The sequence below is a fragment of the Budorcas taxicolor genome, chromosome 4, assembly GCF_023091745.1.
Source record: "Budorcas taxicolor isolate Tak-1 chromosome 4, Takin1.1, whole genome shotgun sequence".
Taxonomy (NCBI): domain Eukaryota; kingdom Metazoa; phylum Chordata; class Mammalia; order Artiodactyla; family Bovidae; genus Budorcas; species Budorcas taxicolor.
In genome coordinates this window covers 99,448,837-99,472,902 of record NC_068913.1, presented here as the reverse complement: position 1 = coordinate 99,472,902, position 24,066 = coordinate 99,448,837, and the positions used below count along the sequence as shown (strand labels likewise).

General features: G+C 39.0%; 1 protein-coding gene and 1 pseudogene across 1 annotated transcript in view; both read right to left on the bottom strand.

Moving 5' to 3' along the window:
* Positions 1-24,066, bottom strand: part of EXOC4 (exocyst complex component 4) — an 816,823-nt gene that overhangs the window by 135,256 nt on the left and 657,501 nt on the right. Inside the window, exon 13 of the mRNA XM_052638352.1 lies at positions 20,061-20,216. Within this exon, the coding sequence (XP_052494312.1) occupies positions 20,061-20,216 (156 nt within the window). The remainder of the gene's footprint in view (positions 1-20,060; positions 20,217-24,066) is intronic.
* On the bottom strand, positions 9,871-10,299 carry LOC128046224 (40S ribosomal protein S25-like; annotated as a pseudogene).

Genomic DNA, 24,066 nt, shown 5'->3' with positions numbered 1-24,066 from the left:
CTTGCCAAATAAATATATATATGTGTGTGTGTGTGTACACACACACATACAAATATAAATTTTTTTGGTTACAGGGAAATTGGAGTTTCTGGGTTGCTTACTCAAAGATGTCAGCCAAAGAAATTAATCATGACTGTTATTTAGGTGTGTTGAGGGGGTGACCACTAGTTCATTCCCTTGTGCTTTTAAATCACCTTGTTCACTGGGACAAACATAAAACACTAGACTTAAGGAATCATGGTGCTTTAACACTGAGAAGTTGGAAAATAGTCTAAACTAGAAGCCATAATCCTGGCTAGACATTAAAAACTTAACCAGGGAAGTTTAAACAAAATACTTGATGCCAAATTTGACTTGTAGAAATTTTTATTTAATTGGTCACAGGTGGGGCTCGGTCATGGGCATTTTTTTTTTTTTGATAAAATTTTTTTAAAACTCAACATTCAAAAAACAAAGATCATGGCATCTAGTCCCATCACTTCACAGCAAATAGATGGAAAAACACTGGAAACAGTGACAGACTTTATTTTCTAGGGCTCTAAAATCACTGTGGATGGTGACTGTAGCCATGAAATTAAAAGATGCTGGAAGAGTAACTATGAGAGAGCAAGACAGCATATTAAAAAGCAGAGACATCCCTTTGCTGACAAAGGTCCATCTAGTCAAAGTTATGGTTTTTCTAGTAGTCATGTATGGATGTGAGAGTTGGACCATAAAGAAGATCGGGTGCTGAAGAATTGATGCCTTTGAACTGTGGTGTTGGAGAAGGCTCTTGAGAGTCCCTTGGACTGCAAGGAGATCCAACCAGTTAATCCTAAAGGAAGTAAGTCCTGAATATTCATTGGAAGGACTGATGCTGAAGCTGAAGCTCCAATACTTCGGCCACCTGATGCAAAGAACTGACTCATTGGAAAAGATCCTGATGCTGGGAAAGATTGAGGGCAGGAGGAAAAGGGGATGACACAGGATTAGATGGTTGGACGGTATCACTGACTCAATGGACATGAACTTGAGGCAACTCCAGGAGATGGTGAAGGGCAGGGAAGCCTGGCATGCTACAGTCCATGGGGTCACAAAGAGTCAGACACAAGTGAACGACTGAACAACATCTGAGATAGAATCCACATACCACAAAATTTACTCACAATATCAATCATACAATTAGAACATTTTTATCTCCTCCAAAAAAGAAATCAGACTTCTCATTTATTTCCAGCCCCAGCTCAAAGTCACTACTAATCTACTTTCTGCCTTTATAGATCTCCCTATTCTGGACATTCATGTATAATTCCTATTCATATAAACGGAATCATACAACACATCATCTTTTGTGACTGGCTTCTTTTATTTAACATGGTTTCAAGGTTCATCCATATTGAAGCATGCACACTATTTCTTTTATTACCATAAAGTACTGCATTGGGTATGTCATAGATCTGTCCCATTTTATCTGTTCATCACTTGATGGATATTTGGGTGATTTCCATTATTTGGCTATTATGAATAATATTGCTCTAAACATTCACGTCTAAATGGATGTATGTTTCCATTTCTCTAGGGTGTATACACTAGGAATGGAATTGCTAGCTCATACACTAACTCTAACCTTTTGAGAATATGCCAGACTATTTCCCAAAATTTTATATTCTCACCAATAGTATATAATGGTTCCAATTTTTCACATCCTTGCCAATACTTGTGATTACCAATCTTTATAGTATAGTTATCTTAGTGGACGTGAAGTAGTATCTTTTGGTTTTGATTTGCATTTCCTTGATGGCTAACAATACTGAGCATCTTTTCATATGCTTATTGATCATTTGTGTTATCTCCTTTAGAGAATTGGCAATTCTGACCCTGAGATTACTTTTAATTGGGTTATTTCTTTATTATCAAGCCATGCCTTCTTTATCAGATATTTATTAGGAATCTACGATTACTCAGGCTCTGTCCTAGTTCCTGTGGTGGGTTCAAAGTCCCCTAGAATCATTTCATGGTTCCCTAATATGCCATGACCCAGAGTTTGAAAAATGCTGTGTTAAAATCTGGCTCTGTGAATGTGTTCCTTGACCGTGTCCCCTGAAGATGGCAAACTCCTATGAATCATCTTATAAAGAAACTGAGGCCCATGGCAGGAGATGTGCTCACTTTGCACAGCTGCAGCCATGAGGGAAGCAGAGCTGGTTTTTGTTCTTGGCTTACTACTCAGGGACACAAGCCATGCTGCCTCTCCCAAGTTTCAGTCACTCTAACATCTCTCTTTGCCTAGGCATTCACCAAGAGACACAAAAATGGCCTCTTATCATGGAATTGAACTTTCTTGAAGACTCAACTCTCATGCTAGTTAAAGTATGTGTGCACATTCATGTGCACATATACATACACACAACCAGAATATAGGTTCAAGAATCAAAGGTTGTTGTTTATACAAGGGCTTAATTTCCAAAATACACAAATATCTCATACAATTCAACAACAAAAAAAGTTTTTTAAATGGGCAGAAGACCTAAATAGACATTTCTCCAAAAAAGATATACAGATGGCCAACAAGCACATTAAAAGATGCTTAACATCTCTAAACATTCAGTTCAATACAATCGCTCAGTTGTGTCTGACTCTTTGCAACCCCATGAACTGCAGCACACCAGGCCTCCCTGTCCATCACCAACTCCCAGAGTCCACCCAAACCCATGTCCATTGAGTCGGTGATGGCATCCAACCATCTTATCCTCTGTTGTCCCCTTCTCCTCCAGCCCTCAATTCTTCCCAGCATCAGAGTCTTTTCAAGTGAGTCAGCTCTTTGTATCAGGTGGCCAAAGTACTGGACTTTCAGCTTCAACATCAGTCCTTTCAATGAACACCCAGAACTGATCTCCTTTAAGATGGACCGGTTAGATCTCCTTGCAGTCCGAGGGACTCTCAACAGTCTTCTCCAATAGCACAATTCAAAAGCATCAATTCTTTGGTGCTCAGCTTTCTTTATAGTCCAACTCTCACATCCATACATGACCACTGGAAAAACCATAGCCTTGACTAGACGGACCTTTGTTAGCAAAGTAATGTCTCTGCTTTTTAATATGCTGTCTAGGTTGGTCATAACTTTCCTTCCAAGGCGTAAGCGTCTTTTAATTTCATGGCTGCAATCACCATCTGCAGTGATTTTGGAGCCCAGAAAAATAAAGTCAGCCACTGTTTCCACTGTTTCCCCATCTATTTGCCACGAAATGATGGCATTAGAGACACAGAAATCAAAACTACAATGAGGTATCACCTCACACATGTCAAAATGACCTGAATCATAAAAAGGTTACAAATAATAGTGCTGGAGAGGGTGTGGAGAAATGGAAGCCCTCCTGTACTGCTGGTAGGAATGTAAATTGGTACAACCACTATAGAAAGCAGTATGGAGATTCCTCCCAAAATTAAAAATAGACCCAGAATATTTTAAAAATTAAAAATATGACCCAGAAATCCTACTTCTGGGCATATATCCAGCTAAAACTCTTAATTTGAAAAAATACATGCACCTCAGTGCTCACTGCAACACTGTCCACAATAGCCAAGACATGGAAGCTACCTAACAATGACTGAATAAAGAAGACGTGGTCCATATATACAATGGAATACTACTCACCCATAAAAAAGAATGAAACAATGCCATTTGCAGCAATCTGGATGGACCTAGAGTTTACCATATTAAGTAAGTCAGAAAGAGAAAGATAAATGCCATATGATAATATCACTTATATGTGGAATCTAAAGCGTGACACAAATGGTGTACGAAACAAGACTTAGAGAACAGAACTATGATGGCCACGTGGAAGACAGTGTTGGAGGAAGGATGGGTTGAGAGTTTGGCATTAGCAGATGCAACTATTATACATAGAATGGATAAGCAACAAGGATCTAATGTATAGCATGGGGAGCTATATATTCAGTTCAATATCCTGTGATAAACCATAATGGAAAAGAATATGAAAAAGAATGTATATACAGCTGAATCACTTTGCTGTACAGCAGAAATTGACACAACATTGCCAATCAACTAAACTTCAATAAAATCATATTTTTTAAAAGTTGGCATCTATAGATGAGGATGGAGTGAGGGAACCTGGCTAAAGACATAGAGAGAACTATGACAGGAAGTCATGGCTGAGTCTCAGGCTTTTCTCCACATTCTGTACCCCTGTTTTTGGTCCCAAGTAGATGAGGAAACTGACATATCAGTGAGTGAAGTCAGTGAAAATTTCCATGAAAACGGATACTAGGTAAGAGCGAGAAAAGAATGAATTGCGAAGTAGCGCATTATTTTCAAGCTGATGGCACCTCTCAGAGTTTTAATATAGACTCAACTTGGAATAAAGTTGCATGGGAAATGCTCTGTTAGCTTGGAACATGAATGCATCTCTCTTTAGCCAAGCCACTCAAATAAGCCTGGTTACTTTGCTGTTTTCTCTGCAGGATGTTGTCAAGAAACATGGGATATACACAATAAGGTACCCGTTTATTTATTTATTTATTTTTTTCTGTAGGTGCTGTGATTTCCAGAGGTGTGCAGTTTCTCCACCAGGAGCCACTGTAAGTTATGCACTCCTATAAACAACAATAGATGTCCACAGAACATCTCTTGGAAAATAATATTTTTAGAAGAATACATATATATGTATGCACAACTGAATCTGTACATACTACATCTGTACACTTTGCTGTACAACAGGAATCAACATTGTACCTCATACTTCAATAAAAAGAAAAAAGAACATTTCTTAAGCTTCAAAACAGATAATCAATACATAAGATTAAAATAACCAATAATTACTTATTGTTAATTGAACATATACTCTGGTTTTTCAACTACCAAGCATGATGACAGATTTAAAAGTCAAAGTGTATATAGCATTGAACTTCCTCATCAACTATTTCAGCTTATTGAAGATTCTGGTTATTTCTCAAATTGCCATACAATTTCCTTTGGAAAAAAAATTTACATCTGTTCAGAGCAGAGACATTAAACAGTTGATTTCAAGCAACGGCAATGATTCGAGAACTAAGCAACTAAGTGTCATGTTTTGAAGGTAGCTTTCTGGGGAAGGGATTAGGGAACTGCTGGGGGGTTTGGAGGAAGACAGAGAGAGGGGAACCTCAAGGTCAAAGTAAACTACTACAGAGAAGAGTAAAGCTTTGCATAAAATTAGCAGAAAAATATAGACAGACTAAGTTTTTTTTTTTTTTCCAGGGATACAGAAAGAATGACTGTATTTGTGGAGAACTGGTGAACTGGTAGTAAATAATCACAGGGTTTGAGGATGTGTGGAAAAAAATTTTAAACCAATAAAAATTTAAAAGCTCAGTACTAATTACTCATGGTTAAATAGCCAATAATGATGAGCAGTGATCCCCTGTCCCACCCCTTCTCACCTTAGACTTTCGTCCCAGAAAGAAGCACCTACAACTTAAAAAAAAAAAATTGTTTCTAATTCTTTCAATGTTACATCCATCTTTTTATATAATCTGTGTAAAACACTACTCACTGATATATACATTTTATGAATGTATGAGGTGAGGACATGATTGGTAAGGAATTAGCTTACTTATGTCCCCTCTGGCAACTCCCTGATTATACCAATTTCCCCTTCAGAGTGCAGTTATGTTATTATTTTTAGTTTTTCTATTGGTCTCTTTTACAATATATTTATATATTATCTTTGCCTCTAGCAGCTGTACTCACCATGCTCTAAGTTCTTATTTAAGTCCCCCATAGACTGTGAGCTCCTAACCTAGGAGGGATGCAGAGTGGGATGAAGAAAGGGAGAGGGTTACAGGAGAGAGATGCTGGAGGAGTTCATACTTGAGCTGTATCTTGACAGCTGAATGGGACAGGCACAGGAAGCAGGGGTGGAATGAGCAGAAAGAGGAATGGACATGGGCAAAGACATGGAGGAAAGAGCGTGGTAGACTGGGAACCTGAAAAGGTTCAGTAAGACAGGGGTGAGAAGGCCAGGAGTCCTTCATCATCTGGCAGGGAATTAAGCCTGCAGCAGAGAGCAGCCACCAGCAGAGATGGTCCTGGGGAGAGAACAGCAGGTGATGGCCTTGGACTATCTCATTCATGTTTGCCCCTGTCTTAGGAACACCTCTTCCTGCTCCTACCCCAGAGAGATAACAGGTATCCTGCCCACCAACACAATGGCACAAACATCATTTTCAGCTTCACTTTCTGAAGGGCTGAGTAAGATTAAATTGGAAGGATTAACTTTTAAATTTTATTAAGACTCCAGATGAGAGAAAGAGGGATGGTATTAAATGTGTATCTACGTAAAAAAAAAAAGTTAAATAATTGAATGATCTAAAATGAAACAAAAAATGCAGAAATATTGTGTTAGTGACTTTTTAATGGTACTAATAGATAATCAAAATCCTCAAATAACTGTCTCAAAAGATTAGCATTTATGCACTGTATAGAGAGCTACATTTTTTTTTCATTTACTGCCAATCTTATGCTAACAAGAGCCATATCATTTTGATATAATAACAAGTGCCTAATTCAATCATCTTGAACATTAATTGATATGTTTGTAGCTGAGCCTCCAGTTAATTACCTGTCCTTTTTGTTTAATTTTGAGATTTAAGTCTGCTTCTCATCCGGTCTTGTCTGTCTGTGTCCTACATACACCTATGACCTTCATCTTGTATTATCGAGAGAAAAAAAACATTCTTGCAAAGCATTTTCTACTCCTGTACTTATTTAACATATTCATATTTTCTGATTCATCTTTCCTTTTATAATTATATTTTTAAAGTCATATTAAGTGTTCACAGATAGTAGAATAAATATCTCTCTTCTAATGAACATTTTGTTTGAGTTAACTAAAGTCTTTTTCCCCCTCTGCATCAGATCTTTTATTTATTCCTTCAAATTTATCTAAAGATTCTTCAACAGCTATAGTAATCAAGAACCTTTTAAGTCACTGCTTGTATTATGTTGAGAACCTTGACATTTCCATGTGGAATTTTTCTGAAACGTATTTGTGTTTTATTTTGTTAATACTGATACTTGCTTATATCTAAACACATTCCTAGGCCTACAAGATTTCTACTAAAATTAATTGTTTAATTTCAGCAGGATGAAGAAAGTAAAGAGGTGTGAAGACGAAGACAAACCCCCAAATAAAACAAAAATGATTAATTAATGGCAGTGCTGAGGACTAGAACTCAGACCTATGAGCTTCCAAACGGAATAAGCTTTTGGGAGGCCACTGAAAGTATTTTCTTGCAATAAAGGCAACTGGCACATCATTCTTCAGGTCAGTTCAGTTCAGTCGCTCAGTCGTGTCCAACTCTGCGACCCCATGAACTAACTGCAGCACGCCAGGCCTCCCTGTGCATCACCAACTCCCGGAGTTCACTGACACTCACGTCCATCAAGTCAGTGATGCCATCCAGCCATCTCATCCTCTGTCGTCCCCTTCTCCTCCTGCCCCCAATCCCTCCCAGCATCAGAGTCATTTTCAATGAGTCAACTCTTCGCATGAGGTGGCCAAAGTATTGGAGTTTCAGCTTCAGCATCAGTCCTTCCAAAGCACACCCAGGACTCATCTCCTTTAGGATGGACTGGTTGGATACCTTGCAGTCCAAGGGACTCTCAAGAGTCTTCTCCAACACCACAGTTCAAAAGCATCAATTCTTCGGCACTCAGCTTTCTTCACAGTACAACTTTCACATCCATACATGACCACTGGAAAAACCATAGCCTTGACTAGATGGACCTTTGTTGGCAAAGTTATGTCTCTGCTTTTGAATATGCTACCTAGGTTGGTCATAACTTCTCTTCCAAGGAGTAAGCGTCTTTTAATTTTATGGCTGCAATCACCATCTGCAGTGATTTTGGAGCCCAGAAAAATAAAGTTTGACATTGTTTCCCCATCTATTTCTCATGAAGTGACAAGACCAGATGCCATGATCTTCGTTTTCTGAATGTTGAGCTTTAAGCCAAGTTTTCACTCTCCTCTTTCACTTTCATCAAGAGGCTTTTTAGTTCCTCTTCACTTTCTGCCATAAGGGTAGTGTCATCTGCATATCTGAGGTTATTGATATTTCTCCCAGCAATCTTGATCCCAGCTTGTGCTTCTTCCAGCCCAGCATTTCTCATGATATACTCTGCATATAAGTTAAATAAGCAGGGTGACAATATGCAGCCTAGACATACTCCTTTTCCTATTTGGAACCAGTCTCTGTCGTTCCATGTCCAGTTCTAACTGTTGCTTCCTGACCTGCATATAGGTTTCTCAAGAGGCAGGTCAGGTGGTCTGGTATTCCTCTCTCTCTCAGAATTTTCCACAGTTTATTGTGATCCACACAGTCAAAGGCTTTGGCATAGTCAATAAAGCAGAAATAGATGTTTTTCTGGAACTCTCTTGCTTTTTCCATGATCCAGTGGATGTTGGCAATTAGATCTCTGGTTCCTCTGCCTTTTCTAAAACCAGCTTGAACATCTGGAAGTTCACAGTTCAGGTATTGCTGAAATCTGGCTTGGAGAATTTTGACCATTACTTTACTAGCATGTGAGATGAGTGCAATTGTGCAGTAGTTTGAGCATTCTTTGGCATTGTCTTTCTTTGGGACTGGAATGAAAACTGATCTTTTCCGGTCCTGTGGCCACCGCTGAGTTTTCCAAATTTGCTGGCATATTGAGTGCAGCACTTTCACAGCATCATCTTTCAGGATTTGAAATAGCTCTACTGGAATTCCATCACCTCCACTTGCTTTTTTCGTAGTGATGCTTCCTAAGGGCCACTTGACTTCACATTCCAGGATGTCTGGCTCTAGTTGAGTGATCACACCATCATGATTATCTTGGTCATGAAGATCTTTTTTGTATAGTTCTTCTGTATGTTCTTGCCACCTCTTCTTAATATCTTCTGCTTCTGTTCGGTCCATACCATTTCTGTCCTTTATCGAGCCCATCTTTGCATGAAATGTTCCTTTGCTATCTCTAATCTTTCCCATTCTGTTCTTTTCCTCTATTTCTTTGCATTGATCGCTGAAGAAGGCTTTCGTATCCTTCCTTGCTATTCTTTGGAACTCTGCATTCAGATGCTTATATCTTTCCTTTTCTCCTTTGCTTTTTGCTTCTCTTCTTTTCACAGCTATTTGTAAGGCCTCCCCAGACAGCCATCTTGCTTTTTTGCATTTCTTTTCCATGGGGATGGTCTTGATCCCTGTCTCCTGTACAATGTCATGAACCTCATTCCATAGTTCATCAGGCACTCTATCAGATCTAGGTCCTTAAATCTATTTCTCACTTCCACTGTATAATCATAAGGAATTTGATTTAGGTCATACTTGAATCGTCTAGTGGTTTTCCCTACTTTCTTCAATTCAAGTCTGCATTTGGCAATAAGGAGTTCATGATCTTAGCCACAGTCAGCTCTCGGTCTTGTTTTTGCTGACTTTAGAGCTTCTCCATCTTTGGCTGCAAAGAATATAATCAATCTGATTTTGGTGTTGACCATCTGGTGATGTCCATGTGTAGAGTCTTCTCTTGTGTTGTTGGAAGAGGGTGTTTGCTATGATCAGTGTGTTTTCTTGGTAAAACTCTATTAGCCTTTGCCCTGCTTCATTCCATATTTCAAGGCCAAATTTGCCTGTTACTCCAGGTGTTTCTTGACTTCCTACTTTTGCATTCCAGTCCCCTATAATGAAAAGGACATTTTTTTTGGGTGTTAGCTCTAAAATGTTTTTGAGGTCTTCAAAGAACTGTTCAACTTCAGCTTCTTCAGTGTTACTGGTTGGGGCATGGTTGGTTATCTGTGATATTGAATGGTTTGCCTTGGAAACGAACAGAGATCATTCTGTCATTTTTAATTTTTTTTTATTTAATAAAGTTTTATTTTTCAAAATGTACAGCTGGTGGGACCTGTTCATGCATCTTCACCAGCAGCTGGGGCATCTCCACCCTTGGTGTTTCTGGTGTAAATCACTTGAGCTCTGCGCTTTGAAACCAGTTTAATAAGGCCTTTATTAAGGAGTTCCTGAAGGGCTGCTCTGGCCAGGCAACCACGAATCTTCAGTCTCTCAGAGACCACAGCTGGAGTTATAAGCTTATAGTTGGGAACTTCTTTACAGAGTTTGTCATATGTTGCTTTGTCAAACAAGACTAGGTTACTGAGCTTGTCCCAAACTTTGCCTTTGTACCACTTCTTCTTTTTGGCCTTGCCCCCAGATTTGTTCACTGGATCTTTTGTCTTTCTTGGCCGACTTTCCGGCATCTTTCTTCTTCTTGTCGTCCTTGGGCGGCATAGCAAAGCCTGGAGAGCAGCTACAACCACTGCCGCCTTGCTAAGATGTCGGACAAAAAGGCCATTCTGTCATTTTTCAGACTGTATCCAAGTATTGCATTTCGGACTCTTTTGTTGACCATGATGGCTACTCCATTTCTTCTGAGGGATTCCTGCCCGCAGTAGTAGATATAATGGTCATGTGAGTTAAATTCACCCATTCCAGTCCACTTTAGTTCGCTGATTCCTAGAATGTGGACGTTCACTCTTGCCATCTCTTGTTTGACCACTTCAAATTTGCCCTGATTCATGGACCTGACATTCCAGGTACCTATGCAATATTGCTTTTTACAGCATTGGATCTTGCTTCTATCACCAGTCACATCCACAACTGGGTATTGTTTTTGCTTTGGCTCTATCCTTTCATTCTTTCTGGAGTTATTTCTCCACTGATCTCCAGTAGCATACTGGGCACCTACCATTCTTCACATTTTATTTTTTTCATTTGAAGAGTGAATGAGGGCTTCCCTGGTGAAAGGCTTGGCTCAGTGGTGAAGAATCCACCTGCCAATACAGGAGACACAGGTTCAATCCCTGGTCCGGTGAGATCCCACATGCCTTGGAGCAAATAAGCCTGTGCATCACAACTTTTGAGCCTGTGCTCTGGAGTCTGGCAGCCAGAACTACTGAAGCCCACATGTTATAATTACTGAAGCCCATGTGCCCTAGCGGAGAAGGCAATGGCAGCCCACTCTAGTACTCTTGCCTGGAAAATACCATGGACAGAGGAGCCTGGAAGGCTGCAGTCCATCGGGTCACTGAGGGTCAGACACGACTGAGCGACTTCACTGTCACTTTTCCCTTTCATGCATTGGAGAAGGAAATGGCACCCCACTCCAGTACTCTTGGCTGGAAAATCCCATGGACAGAGGAGCCTGGAAGGCTGCTGTCTATGGGGTCGCACAGAGTCAGACACGACTGAAGTAACTTAGCAGCAGCAGCAGCAGCAGCAGCAGCAGCTTGCCCTAGAGTCCATGCTCTGCAAAGAGAAGGCACTACAATGAGAAGCCCACGCACCACAACTAGAGAGTAGCTCCTCACTGCAACTAGAGAAGAGCCAGGCAGCAAGGGAGACCGGGCACAGCCAGAGATAAACAGATAAACAACATGATTTTTAAGAAAAGAGTGAGTGATCACGCCTATTTCTAAATTCATTTTCACTCATTTAGCATTTATTGAGGGTCTATGAAGTACTAGCAGGGTCCATGGAAAGTAAAGGTACAAACCTGTTTCCTGCTTTTATTCTGATTCTTTCATTAAGCATCTAATATAGAACTCATGCCAAATAAAATCTTAGGAATTGTCTTGCTCTTTGGGAAGAATATCTGGAACCAAAACTGCTGTTCTTTAAGCACTGAGTTCATACAGCTCATAAAATAACAAAAATCAGTCTTAATAAACATATCACTCATTTGATTCTCCAGATGAAATAGCTATCTTCTAAATAAAAATAACTAAAAATCTCCTTTCATTTTCTCTTCCTTGTTCAGGTCTGTATCACACATTATCTGAAACCAACATAATTTGCTTCATATCATTTTAATATTGTCATCCCCTTTGTATCCTTCTTTTTTCCAACAATGATTGCTTTTCTCTTTTCTTTGATGAGGCAAACATATGATTCAGAGGGAAGTAAGACAATCAGTTTTAAAGCATGTACATTCCTGGTATCATTATCCTGTCTTTCCCTCAAACAGTTGGATATTCTGTTAACAACCTGTTACTGAAAGGTGAAAAATGGGCAAAAATATAATACACGAAATACAATTAATTCTAATAATAATGAAGGGTAAAAGTACCTGTATGATAAATTTCTGCAACAAAGTGTGTGTGTTAGTCACTCAGTTGTGTCCAACTCTTTGCGACCCCATATATTATAGCCCACCAGGCTCCTCTGTACACGGACTTCTCTAGGGAAAAATACTGGAATGGGTTGCCTTTCCCTGCTCCAGGAGATCTTCCCGATCCAGGGACCAAACCCACGTCTCCTGCATTATAAGCAGATCCTTTACCATCTGAGCCACCAGGGAAACCCATTAGCAAATAACTATTAAGATATCAGTCAAGATTATGATGGTCAATGAAAATGAAGGCATAACTCAAATGCCCAAAAGTAAACTTCTTGGCCAACTTAAGTCTGGATGGTCACTGTGTGCTAGCTCTGGGAACCACACTACCTGGGCTCAGATTCTAGCTCTGTCAACTTAGCGGCTCTGCACATTTGGGAGCAGTTATTATCTCAGTTCTCTGCACCTCAGTTTCCTTATCTGTTGAATGAGAGTAAAAGTGCCTGTAATCACAGTCCCTGGAATTCTCCAGGCCAGAATACTGGAGTGGGTAGCCTTTCCCTTCTCCAGGGGATCCTCCCAACCCAGGGATCGAACCCAGGTCTCCTGAATTGCAGGTGGATTTTTTACCAGCTGAGCCACCAGGGAAGCCCTATTCAGTGCCACACACTGTCAACTCTGATTGTTGTAATAGATTAAACAATTTCATAGAAACTTGATGCTTTATCACTCATTCTGCTTCATGCTGGAGTTCCAGAACAATTTTTAGGTTTTACATATTCTTTAACTTTTATTATTTGAATACTCTTTTCCTGGTCAAGTGGAGAAGGGAATGGCAATCCACTTCAGTATTCTTGCTTGGAGAATTCCATGGACAGAGGAGTCTGGTGGGCTACAGTCCACGGGGTCATAAAGAGTCTGACACGACTGAGTGACTAACACTTTTCCTGGTCAAGATAGATGTCAATTACATCCTTCCACTTTAGGATTTTCAAACCTGGCTCTAGAGAAATGATTTTTATTCTTTGAAATTATGGGGCCCTGAGTGAAATGGGTGTAACAGATTATGGGGGACAGCCTCTAATACATAGGTCCTCCCCACCCCTTTACTTCTTCCAACACCTCCTCTCTTCTGTTAATTACATCTCCAGAAAGCAGGACTGCTTTTATCAGTGGCTATCCACTGATATCAAAAGGATAACTATATACATATATAAGACAGGTACAAAGACAATGGGCTAGAAAGCCTGCTTTCAGCTACTTTGGGAACAAAAGGATATTTGCTATATTTCGTTTTTCTATTAAGGCCCTGGCCTGACCTATTTTTCCCCCTTTATTCAAAGTTAAGCCAGGAAATAATACATTTTATTTTTTTTCTAGTTAAAAAACGAGAATAGAAAAGGGCCTCATTTAGTAATGAGGGGAACATAACCTTTATTCAATGCAAAGGGCACTGGAGTCTATATTCATCCAGGCGCCAAATAGCCCTCTAAGCTTTAAAAACTAATTACAGGAGGAGAGTGTGATTTTTCAGTCTTTTTGGCTCATGCCACGCTCCTGTGGTACTCTAACGTGCTAAATCAAGGCTCTGTCAACTCTACCACATTGGAATATCAATGAAGAATGTCCCCTCCACTTACCTTTGGTTTCAGGATAGAGAATGTGATAGATTAAAAGAAAAGAATCAATCACATATAAAGCAAAATAGACATAAAAAATTATTTTTCTTCTGTTAAAGCAAACAGAATGAATGTGTTTTCAACCCATGTCTATTTGCATGCAAAAACATGAACAAATATCTAAGGCATCTCGTTCAGCAAAATAAACCAGATAATATGGAAAAATTTATATAAAATTCAAGCCCAGGCAAAACTAAACAACAGTGATGAAAGTCAGAACAAAGGTTACCTTGAGATAACCTTCTGGGTACAAGAAAAGTTTTGTATTTTGATCTGGGAGGTGGTTACATGAATAAAATAACATGTAACATTTCACTGAGTTATACACCTAAGATAAACATCTTACTTCATGGATGTAATCAGTCACCAAAAATTTTAAAAATATGTATAATTTGTTTTGCCTTCAAATTTAAGATGGAATGTAACAATTTAAATCACACACAGAAAAGAACAAAGCCAAGAACTAAATTCTAGCTCTTTTAAATCAGACATATGAGGTAGTATAGGGAGGCTCATCTCTTGATTAGCATTCTCTATTTCTAAATAGGGCTAGAAACCCTTCCCTTTAAGCTTTTGAAGACAACTAATAAAACTGATTGAGGGGGAAGGAGGCTTCAGAGGGAGGGGATATATGTATATATACAGCTGATTCACTTTGTTGTACAGCAGAAATTAACGTAACATTGTAAAGCAATTATACTCCAATAAAAAAAGTTGATTGAGAGGGCAAGCTCTTACTACCACTTTGGGAAACTATTTGGCAGTGTGCACGACAATTGAACATATGCATATACTATGACCTGCAATTTGAATCCTACAATATAAGCAATAAACAAACATATATACACATGATTACCAAGAGAGGCAGAGTAGAATATACAAAGAAGCACCATTTGTAACAGTTTCAAATTAGAAACTACCCAGGTGTACCTAACAGGAGTAAAATGAATGAGTGCATATATACACACATGCACATTCAAATAATACAATATTAAAAAAATACTTGTGGTGTATTCACATTCATTGTTGTTCAGCTGCTAAGTCATGTCTGGCTCTTTGCAACCGTATAGGCGGCACATGATGAAATACGATATAGAGTACAGAGTAACAAGGATCTATACACAAGAATATGGATGAATTTTGTCAACATAATGTGGAACAAATGGAGCCAGTCATAAAATATATAACTGCATGATTCCATTAAAAAAAACCACAAAATAGATTAAACTAATCTAGGTACTTGAAGGTAAGATACAGGTAACTTTTAAAGAGGTGACTAGTGACCAGGAGGAACTGTAAACTCACTATCGTTTTGTTCTGTTTCTTGCTATTATTCTGTTTCTTTTTTTCCTTTTTTTTAAAAATTTTTATTTTTACTTTATTTTACTTTAAAATACTGTATTGGTTTTGCCATACATTGACATGAATCCACCACGGGTGTACATGCGTTCCCAAACATGAACCCCCCTCCCACCTCCCTCCCCACAACATCCCTCTGGGTCATCACTGTGCACCAGCCCCAAGCATGCTGTATCCTGCATCAGATATAGACTGGCGATTCAATTCTTACATGATAGTATACATGTTTCAATGCCATTCTCCCAAATCATCCCACCCTCTCCCTCTCCCTCAGAGTCCAAAAGTCCGCTATACACATCTGTGCCTTTTTTGCTGTCTTGCATAGGGTCATCATTGCCATCTTTCTAAATTCCGTATATATGTGTTAGTATACTGTATTGGTGTTTTTCTTTCTGCCTTACTTCACTCTGTATAATCGGCTCCAGTTTCATCCATCTCATCAGAACTGATTCAAATGTATTCTTTTTAACGGCTGAGTAATACTCCATTGTGTATATGTACCAAAGCTTTCTTATCCATTCATCTGCTGATGGACATCTAGGTTGTTTCCATGTCCTGGCTATTATAAACAGTGCTGCGATGAACATTGGGGTACACGTGTCTCTTTCAATTCTGGTTTCCTCGGTGTGTATGCCCAGCAGTGGGATTGCTGGGTCATAAGGCAGTTCTATTTGCAATTTTTTAAGGAATCTCCACACTGTTCTCCATAGTGGCTGTACTAGTTTGCATTCCCACCAACAGTGTAGGAGGGTTCCCTTTTCTCCACACCCTCTCCAGCATGTATTGCTTGCAGATTTTTGGATCGCAGCCATTCTGACTGGTGTGAAGTGGTACCTCATTGTGGTTTTGATTTGCATTTCTCTAATAATGAGTGATGTTGAGCATCTTTTCATGTGTTTGTTAGCCATCCGTATGTCTTCTTTGGAGAAGTGTCTATTTAGTTCTTTGGCCCATTTTTTGATTGGGTTGTTTATTTTTCTGGAATTGAGCTGCATAAGTTGCTTGTATATTTTTGAGATTAGTTGTTTGTCAGTTGCTTCATTTGCTATTATTTTCTCCCATTCAGAAGGCTGTCTTTTCACCTTGCTTATGTTTTCCTTTGTTGTGCAGAAGCTTTTAATTTTAATTAGATCCCATTTGTTTATTTCTGCTTTTATTTCCAGAATTCTGGGAGGTGGATCATACTTGATCTGGATACTGCTTACACAATGAAAAGTATGAAAATTTGCCAAACTGTGCCTTTGACATGTGCACGTGTAAACTATAGGCAATATAAGCAGAGAGATGGAAACTCTAAGAAAGAATCATAAGGAAATGATAGAAATCAAACACTCCATAACAGAAATGAAGAATGCTTTTAATGGTCTTATTTAATAGACTGGACATAACCAAGGAAAGAATCAATGAGTTTTAAGAAATGTCAATAAAAATTTCCAAAAGCCAAATCCAAAGACAAAGAATGAAAAGACAGAACAGAATATCCAAGAACAGAGGAACAATTTAAAAAGGTATAATGTATGTTTGGGCATACTACAAGGAAAAGAAAGAGAAAAAAAAAGAATTTAAACAATAATGACTGAGAATTTCCCCAAACCAATGACACCCATTGAATCACCATGATCCATGAAGCTCAGAGATCACCACCATGAAAAACACACACACATACAAGATTTGAATAGTGCAAAATCAAAAACAAAGAAAGGAATTTTGCAAGAAGCCAGAGGAAAAAATTACCTTACTCACAGAAAAACAAGGATAAAAATCACATTGGACTTCTCTTCAAAAACCATAAAGCAAGAATAGTGAAGTGAAATACTTAAAAGTGCTAGAAGAAGATTTATCAACCTAGAAATTTGAACCCTGTGAAATTATTCTTCAAAAGTGAGGGAAAAATAAACACTTTTTCCAACAAAAATTGAAGGAATTTGTCTTCAATAGACCTGCCTTATAAGAAATGCTAAAAGAAGTTCTTTAGGAAGAAAGGAAATATAGGTTAGAAACTTGGACCTACATTTAAAAAGGAAGATAACTAAAGAAGGAATAATTGAAGGTAAATAAAGCCTTTTATTTCTCTTTTTCTTAATTGATCTACAGGTAACAGTTTGTTCAAAATAATAATAGCAACATTATATACAGTGACTATAGTTTATGGATAAATAGAATAAATGGCAGCAATGTTACAAGGGATGGGAGGAAAGAATTAAGACTACTCTGTTATAACATACTTTTGTTAGTCCCAAATGTATGTTGCAGACTCTAGTGCAATCTCTAAAAAAGCAAAAAATAAATAAAACAAATATATACACTAAGGTGATACAGCAGAATTATACAAAAACACTCAAAACCAGACAGCAGAAAAGCACAGTCCACTTTTAAAAAAATCATTAATTTTGATTTTGTTAAAACTAAAAATTTCTGTTCTATGATTTCTGTTCTATGAAAGGCTCTCACTGAAAGTTTTTGTAAACACCTGTCAGCTAAAGAAGACACACACACACACACACACAGATATACACACACACAGATACACACACACACAGATACACACACACACAGACACACACACAGACACAGACACACACAGACACAGACACACACAGACACACACAGACACACACACACAGACACACACACACACACAGACACACACAGACACACACACACACACAGACACACACAGACAGACACACACACACACACACACACACACGCACACACACACGCTTTCCTGGTGGTTAAGTGGATCTGACTGCAATGCAGGAGATCCTGCCTGGAGAATCCCAAGTACAGAGGAGCCTGGTGGGCTACAGTCCATAGAGTCACACAGAGTCAAACACAACTGATGTGACTAAGCAGCAGTCACTGCTTTAATAAATTCTTATTTATTAAATAAAAAATGAGATGATGCTAAACATCATATGTCATGAGGGAAATACAAATGAAAACAATGAGATCACCAGACACTGATAAGAATGTAATGTATCACTGACACCACCATATGCTGGCGAGGATATGGAGCAGTGGGAACCCCCATTTCCTGTTGGTGGGAATGCAGGAGGGGACTGCTACTTTGGAACAGTCTTGCAATTTCTTACAAACCTAAACATACTCTTGTCATACAATCTAACAGCCACATTTTTCGGTATTTACCCAAACGAGCGGAAAAAAGAGCTATCAAGCCACAAAACGACAAAGAACCTTAAGTGCATAGGGCTAAGCAAAAGAAGCGAATACGAAAAGGCTACGTACTATATGATTCCAACTATATGACATTCTGCAAAAGGCAAAACTACAGAGACAGAAAAGAAAACAGGGGTTGCCAGGGTTGGAGGAGAGAAGGGCTGGATGAACAGGAGGAGCATAGAGGATTTTTAGGGCAGAGAACCTATTATTCTTAGTGAAACTGAAATTTACTTTAACCAGTGAATGCATACAATCACTAGACATTTCTCAACTCTTAAAATGTACAAGACAAAGACTGAACCCCAATGTGAACTACAGACTTCAGTTGATAATATCAGCTTACCAGTTTTAACAAATGTAGCTCATTGCTGCAAAGTATTAAAAGTAGAGGAAACTGGGGATAAGAGGGGGTGAGGGGTCACATGGGAACTATGCATCTTCCACTCAATATTTTCAACAAACCTAAAACTGCTCCCTTATACAAATAAAAATCTATTAATTAAAAAAATACACATATATATTCATATATATGTGTATTTTCTTGTATCATATATATATGTTTTCTTGTATCAATGTAACTAGCTGACAAGTTTTTCTGAGACAATGTGAAATATAAGGAAGAAAACATAAATTGTTGTTGTTCAGTTGCTAAGTTGTGTCCAACTCTTTGCAACCCCACGAACTGTAGCACACCAGACTTGACTATAAGAACCTTGTCGGCAAAGTGATGACTCTGCTTTTTAACACACTGTCTAGCTTTGTTATGGCTATTCTTCCAAAGAGCAAGCATCTTTTAATTTCTTGGCTGCAGTCACCATGTGCATTGATTTTGGAGCCCCAGAAAATGAAATCTGACAGTTTCCTCATTTTCCCCATCCCTTTGCCATGAAGTGATAGGACTGGATACCATGATCTTAGTTTTCTGAATGTTGAGTTTCAAGTCAGCTTTTTCATTCTCCTCTTTCACCTTCATCAAGAGGCATTATGTTAAATTATGGATGAACTTTTGAGTCTCATGATTTTGAGAAAGTTTTAAATGGCACTATAGCAATTTTTCATAATAAAATAGTAAAGATATGGCACCACAGTATACAAATACAGTTAACTTCATGAAGAGTAAAGGTCTATTTATCTACAGTTGCAGCCCACATTCTGAGAAGGAGACAAGCTCACAGCTCTGTGATGAGTTAAAAGTAAAATACTGGTCACTATTTCTTTTATTCTTTTTCTGATCTTTGCTTCTTTAAAGTGCTTTTACTTTATTTTATTACTATTTATTCATTCACTTGGATAGGCAAAAAGACAATAAGAATAAATTTTATTTATTGTAATGTGACAAAATATTACCTCCATTTCTCCCCTACCTGACCACCAATTTACACAGCTCTAAAATGACACAGGTGAAAATATTTCACCGTGCCAGGCCAGCCATATGAAATTCAAGAGCGTCAACAGATTAGGCCACATTTTCACTGCTAAAAAAATTACTTAAATTGTACAAAGGTAAATATTGCGTGATAAAGTCGAGAGACTTCACTTTTGTCAAAATATGTAGGGAACAATCAGAGATAAAGCACTGTATATGCACAAATGTGGGAAGCACATCCGCATTTTCACAAGGTTCACCTAAGTTTTATGAACTAAGGAGCATGTTAAGAACAACTGCAACATGTAACATATACATACAAGGGCAAGGACTTTTTCAATGTTTTTACCTTATGAAATCTTCTTCCTCTTCCCTCTTTGACCTCAGCTGTTTGGGTTGAGCCATATTCATCCAGTTTGGTAGAGATTTCAAGAGCCTGCTGATATCATCATCTTTTGCCCAAGATGCACTGATGACAAGTTTTTCTTCAGACTGGACGATACCCCTGAACACAACCAACAGAAAAGAGACACTTCAGGACACTGCCTGGCTTCATTAGCATTTTCCATCTTTGTTGTTAGAAAAAGATGCCATGCTCATCTCTCTTATTAACCTAACCCATTATCCAGCTGGAGGCATGATATCCACTGATAGGTCACCTTTGTGGGAAACATCATTTCTAGATTCCATTCTTAGTTTCTTCATTGTTGAGTAATTGTGAAACTAATAATATTAATTAGCTCCCCTTATCCTAGTTAATCCCTAAGGATAAATAAAAGTGCATGGTAGGTCTTTTGGGGGTGGGGAGTGGGAAGGGATTCTTTCAAGAAAGATGTTGAACAAACAAAAAGTGGGTTAACCGTAAAGACAGTGAAATTAAACAGCAACATGAATGATATCTGAAAGGTGATGGACATGTTACAAAAGGTTGTTCTCTGACCTGTTGGTTTAAACTACCAGTTAGCTCTACTTGAAGATGTTTTTTGAATCATGGACACCCCTGTATTCAAAGCAAATCCACCATCACAGAGAAACCTTCTGCCCTTGATGTCAGGCAGAAAAAGTCTTTGATTACTGTTCTCTCTAGTGGGCTCTGACAAGTGACCTGGAGTGACAGGCTTCAAGTCCTTTAATACGGCCCATGGGTGAGCTATTAACACTGCTCTTAACAAAACATACCTGGAAAGTCATCGTGAACACTCAATTCCAACTTAATTAAAAAGCTTCTCTTTCTGTTCAACATTTCTGTCACTGTAACTAATTTCAATGGTCTAAAAATCCTCCTCAGCAATTCTAGGTGACAGAATGGCATTTATTTATGAAAGGACTGCTAATTAGCTGGCAAGCCCTCTGAAGCTAAGAAGTTCTCTCCTCCATCACAGGCAGGAATTTATGTTGGTATAATGGCTATACTGAAGAACATGATGTCCTTCTAAATAATACAATACATACACAGTGTATATGCTTGGATCTATGAGAAAACCTCCTGTACCCAACAGACAATATATGTAGACAGAAGCTGCTGACACCTAAAAACCTTGACTCATGACAACCTTACTTGAGGTAACAAAATTCTGTGTTGCAGGGAGCAATACTGCCCTGGTTCTCTGAAAATAAACTAGAATAAAGAAGAGAACCATAGTTGATTTCTAGAATTCTCACTCACCACAGCAAAAGGTTTCTAACAGTAACTGTGGTCAGCAATACAAAACTTAGATTACAGAATCTTCTTCCCTGAGACCTCTCAAATTACTCTGGTCTCTTTGTTTGGTTTTTTGTTATTTTCATGCATCTTCCTGCAATCTACATGGATTGATCCCACAAGATAACTTTATACTTTTATACATGGGGTGGTGTATTCAGTCTTACAGAATACAAATCTATGCTACTGCATGTCAGAAGAATCCTCAACATTCTTTGGCATTCTTTTTACCTGTCTCTGATCAACTTCCTCTCTCCTTCCCTCTATGGCTATCTTTTAAACCTTTGTCTTTTATCTCCTCATTGTTTGACCCCCACATTCTTCCCATCTGTCAAAGGAAGGAGGGGAGCGAAGTATACGCTTTCAAACAGCTCAACTCTTATCCTCCATAGAAATATATCCAAATCCATTTCATCACCACTTACTCGCAATAATTCCTCTACCTAGGCTCTTGGGGCTCCTTTCTCTGCCCTTCCTTCCAATGACCCCTCCCTTTCCTGCATATTTGGGATCTCTCTCAATATATTCCTCAATCCCCTGTGTTTTATTTTTTAAATGAATGAATAACTGAATCTCTTTCCTGATGCAGTATTTCTCTCTAATAAAGCTTCTCTCCCTCCACATACACTGTTATCAAACGAATGTGGCCTTTACCCAGTCACTTCATTTTCTCACCTCTCATTTACCTTTTCTATTCCTGAAGTCTCTCTGTAGGATCTACTCTATGGTTTAACCCATCTGTTCCTTCTTGCAACTTTTTCAGTGATTTTTACTTCTAGATTTTCGGTTTAGCTCTTTTACAAACCCACTCGCTTCTTTCCTCTAAAATGTTCTGTACTTGTATCGTGGATTCTATCCTTCCTTTATTTCTCTGAATCATTTTTAAGCAGAGATTTTAAAGTTCTTATGTGGCTCTGTATTTTCAGGAAGTTCTTTGGGGTTTCTCTGGTGGCTCAGATGGTAAAGAATCTGCCTGCAATGCGGGAGACCTGGGTTTGATCTCTGGGTCAGGAAGATCCCCTGGAGAAGGGGATGGCAACCTATTCTAGTATTCTTGTCTGGAGAATCCCATGGACAGAGGAGGAGCCTGGCTGGCTACTGTCCATGGGGTCGCAAAGAGTTGGTCATGACTGAGCCACTAACCCTTTCACCTTGGATGTCAAATGTCCTATTAGTTGCATTTTCCTTCTTTTTTCATGATGGTGGTTTGCCATTCAGGTCTGCAAGTTCTACCTCAGAGGGACTTGACCTTTGCACGAATCCCACATTTTGCCTTGTGCTTTGGAGATGTCACTATTAGATGAGCTGCATTCGCCTCTCCGATCCTATAAGTTTCACTACTTTCAAACAAGTTTTTAAGTTTTTTTTTTTCCTTCCTTATCCTGGCTTACAACTTTCTCCCCCTACATGAGTGGTATAAATTGAGGTCCTTACTTGCACACGTCACACGTGTAGGATTCTGACTTCTTTTAGAGGTCACTTTTTCCCTTGGACTGAAAGGAGATCAAACCAATCGATCCTAAAGGAAATCAGTCCTGAATACTCATTGGAAGGACTGATGTTGATGCTGAAGTTCCAATGCTTTGGCCACCTGTTGTGAAGAACTAACTCATGCAAAGACCCTGATGCTGGGAAAGATTGAAGGCAAGAGGAGAAGGGGACGGCAGAGGATGAGATGGTTGGATGGAATCACTGGCTCAACGGACATGAGTCTGAGCAAGCTCCACGAGTTGGTGATGGACAGGGAGGCCTGGCATGCTGCAGTCCATGGGGTTGCAAAGAGTCAGACACAACTGAGTGATTCAACTGAACTGAATTGAGGGAAGCCTGGCATGCTACAGTCCAAGGGGTCGCAAAGAGTCAGACACGACTGAGCAACTGAACTGAACTTTTCTCCTGGGAGTAGGGTGGCTTATTCCCAAGCACAAAGTTTTCCTAGTCTCATATATGGGTGGAAAGACCCCATACGTAACTCCTGCACAGATAAACTTCCAGGCCATGTAGGTGTTAATATGCTAGCCCCTATTGGGTCTTCACCTCTGCTACGATCTGAATGTTTGTGTCCCCCTGGAATTCACATGTTGAAATCCTACCACCGCTGTCACACGTATTCGGAGGTAACGCTTTTAGGAAGTGAGTAGGTCATAAGGGTGCAGCCCTCATAAATGGGATTAGTGGCTTACGAAAGAGATCCCACAGAGTTCCCTAGCCCCTTCCTCCAGGTGGTAATACAATAAACAGGCTGCAAACCAGAAGAGGGCCTCCCTGATGCTTCTGGCACTTTGACCTTGAACTACAGTCTCCCGGACTGTGAGAAAGAAATTTCTGTTGTTTATAATCCATCCAGTCTGTGGTATTTTCTTATAGCAGCCCAAACAGACAAAGACTACCCCTGGATGTGGTCCTCATACGTTGGTGGGACTCTCAACTGCAACATTTGTTTGTTGCGATGACTTTTAGTTTCTCTTTCATTTGAGGCATGTGGAGAATTATTTCTTTTGAATTTGGCTACGTATTTCAAATATATTTTTAAAGTCATGTATTTTTATCTTGACTTTCTATGTGTTGGAGTAGGAAAGGGGTTTCCTAAATATACCCACTTCACACTTTTAAATAAAGTCAAAATTCAGTATTAATTCAATTGAAGTCAGGG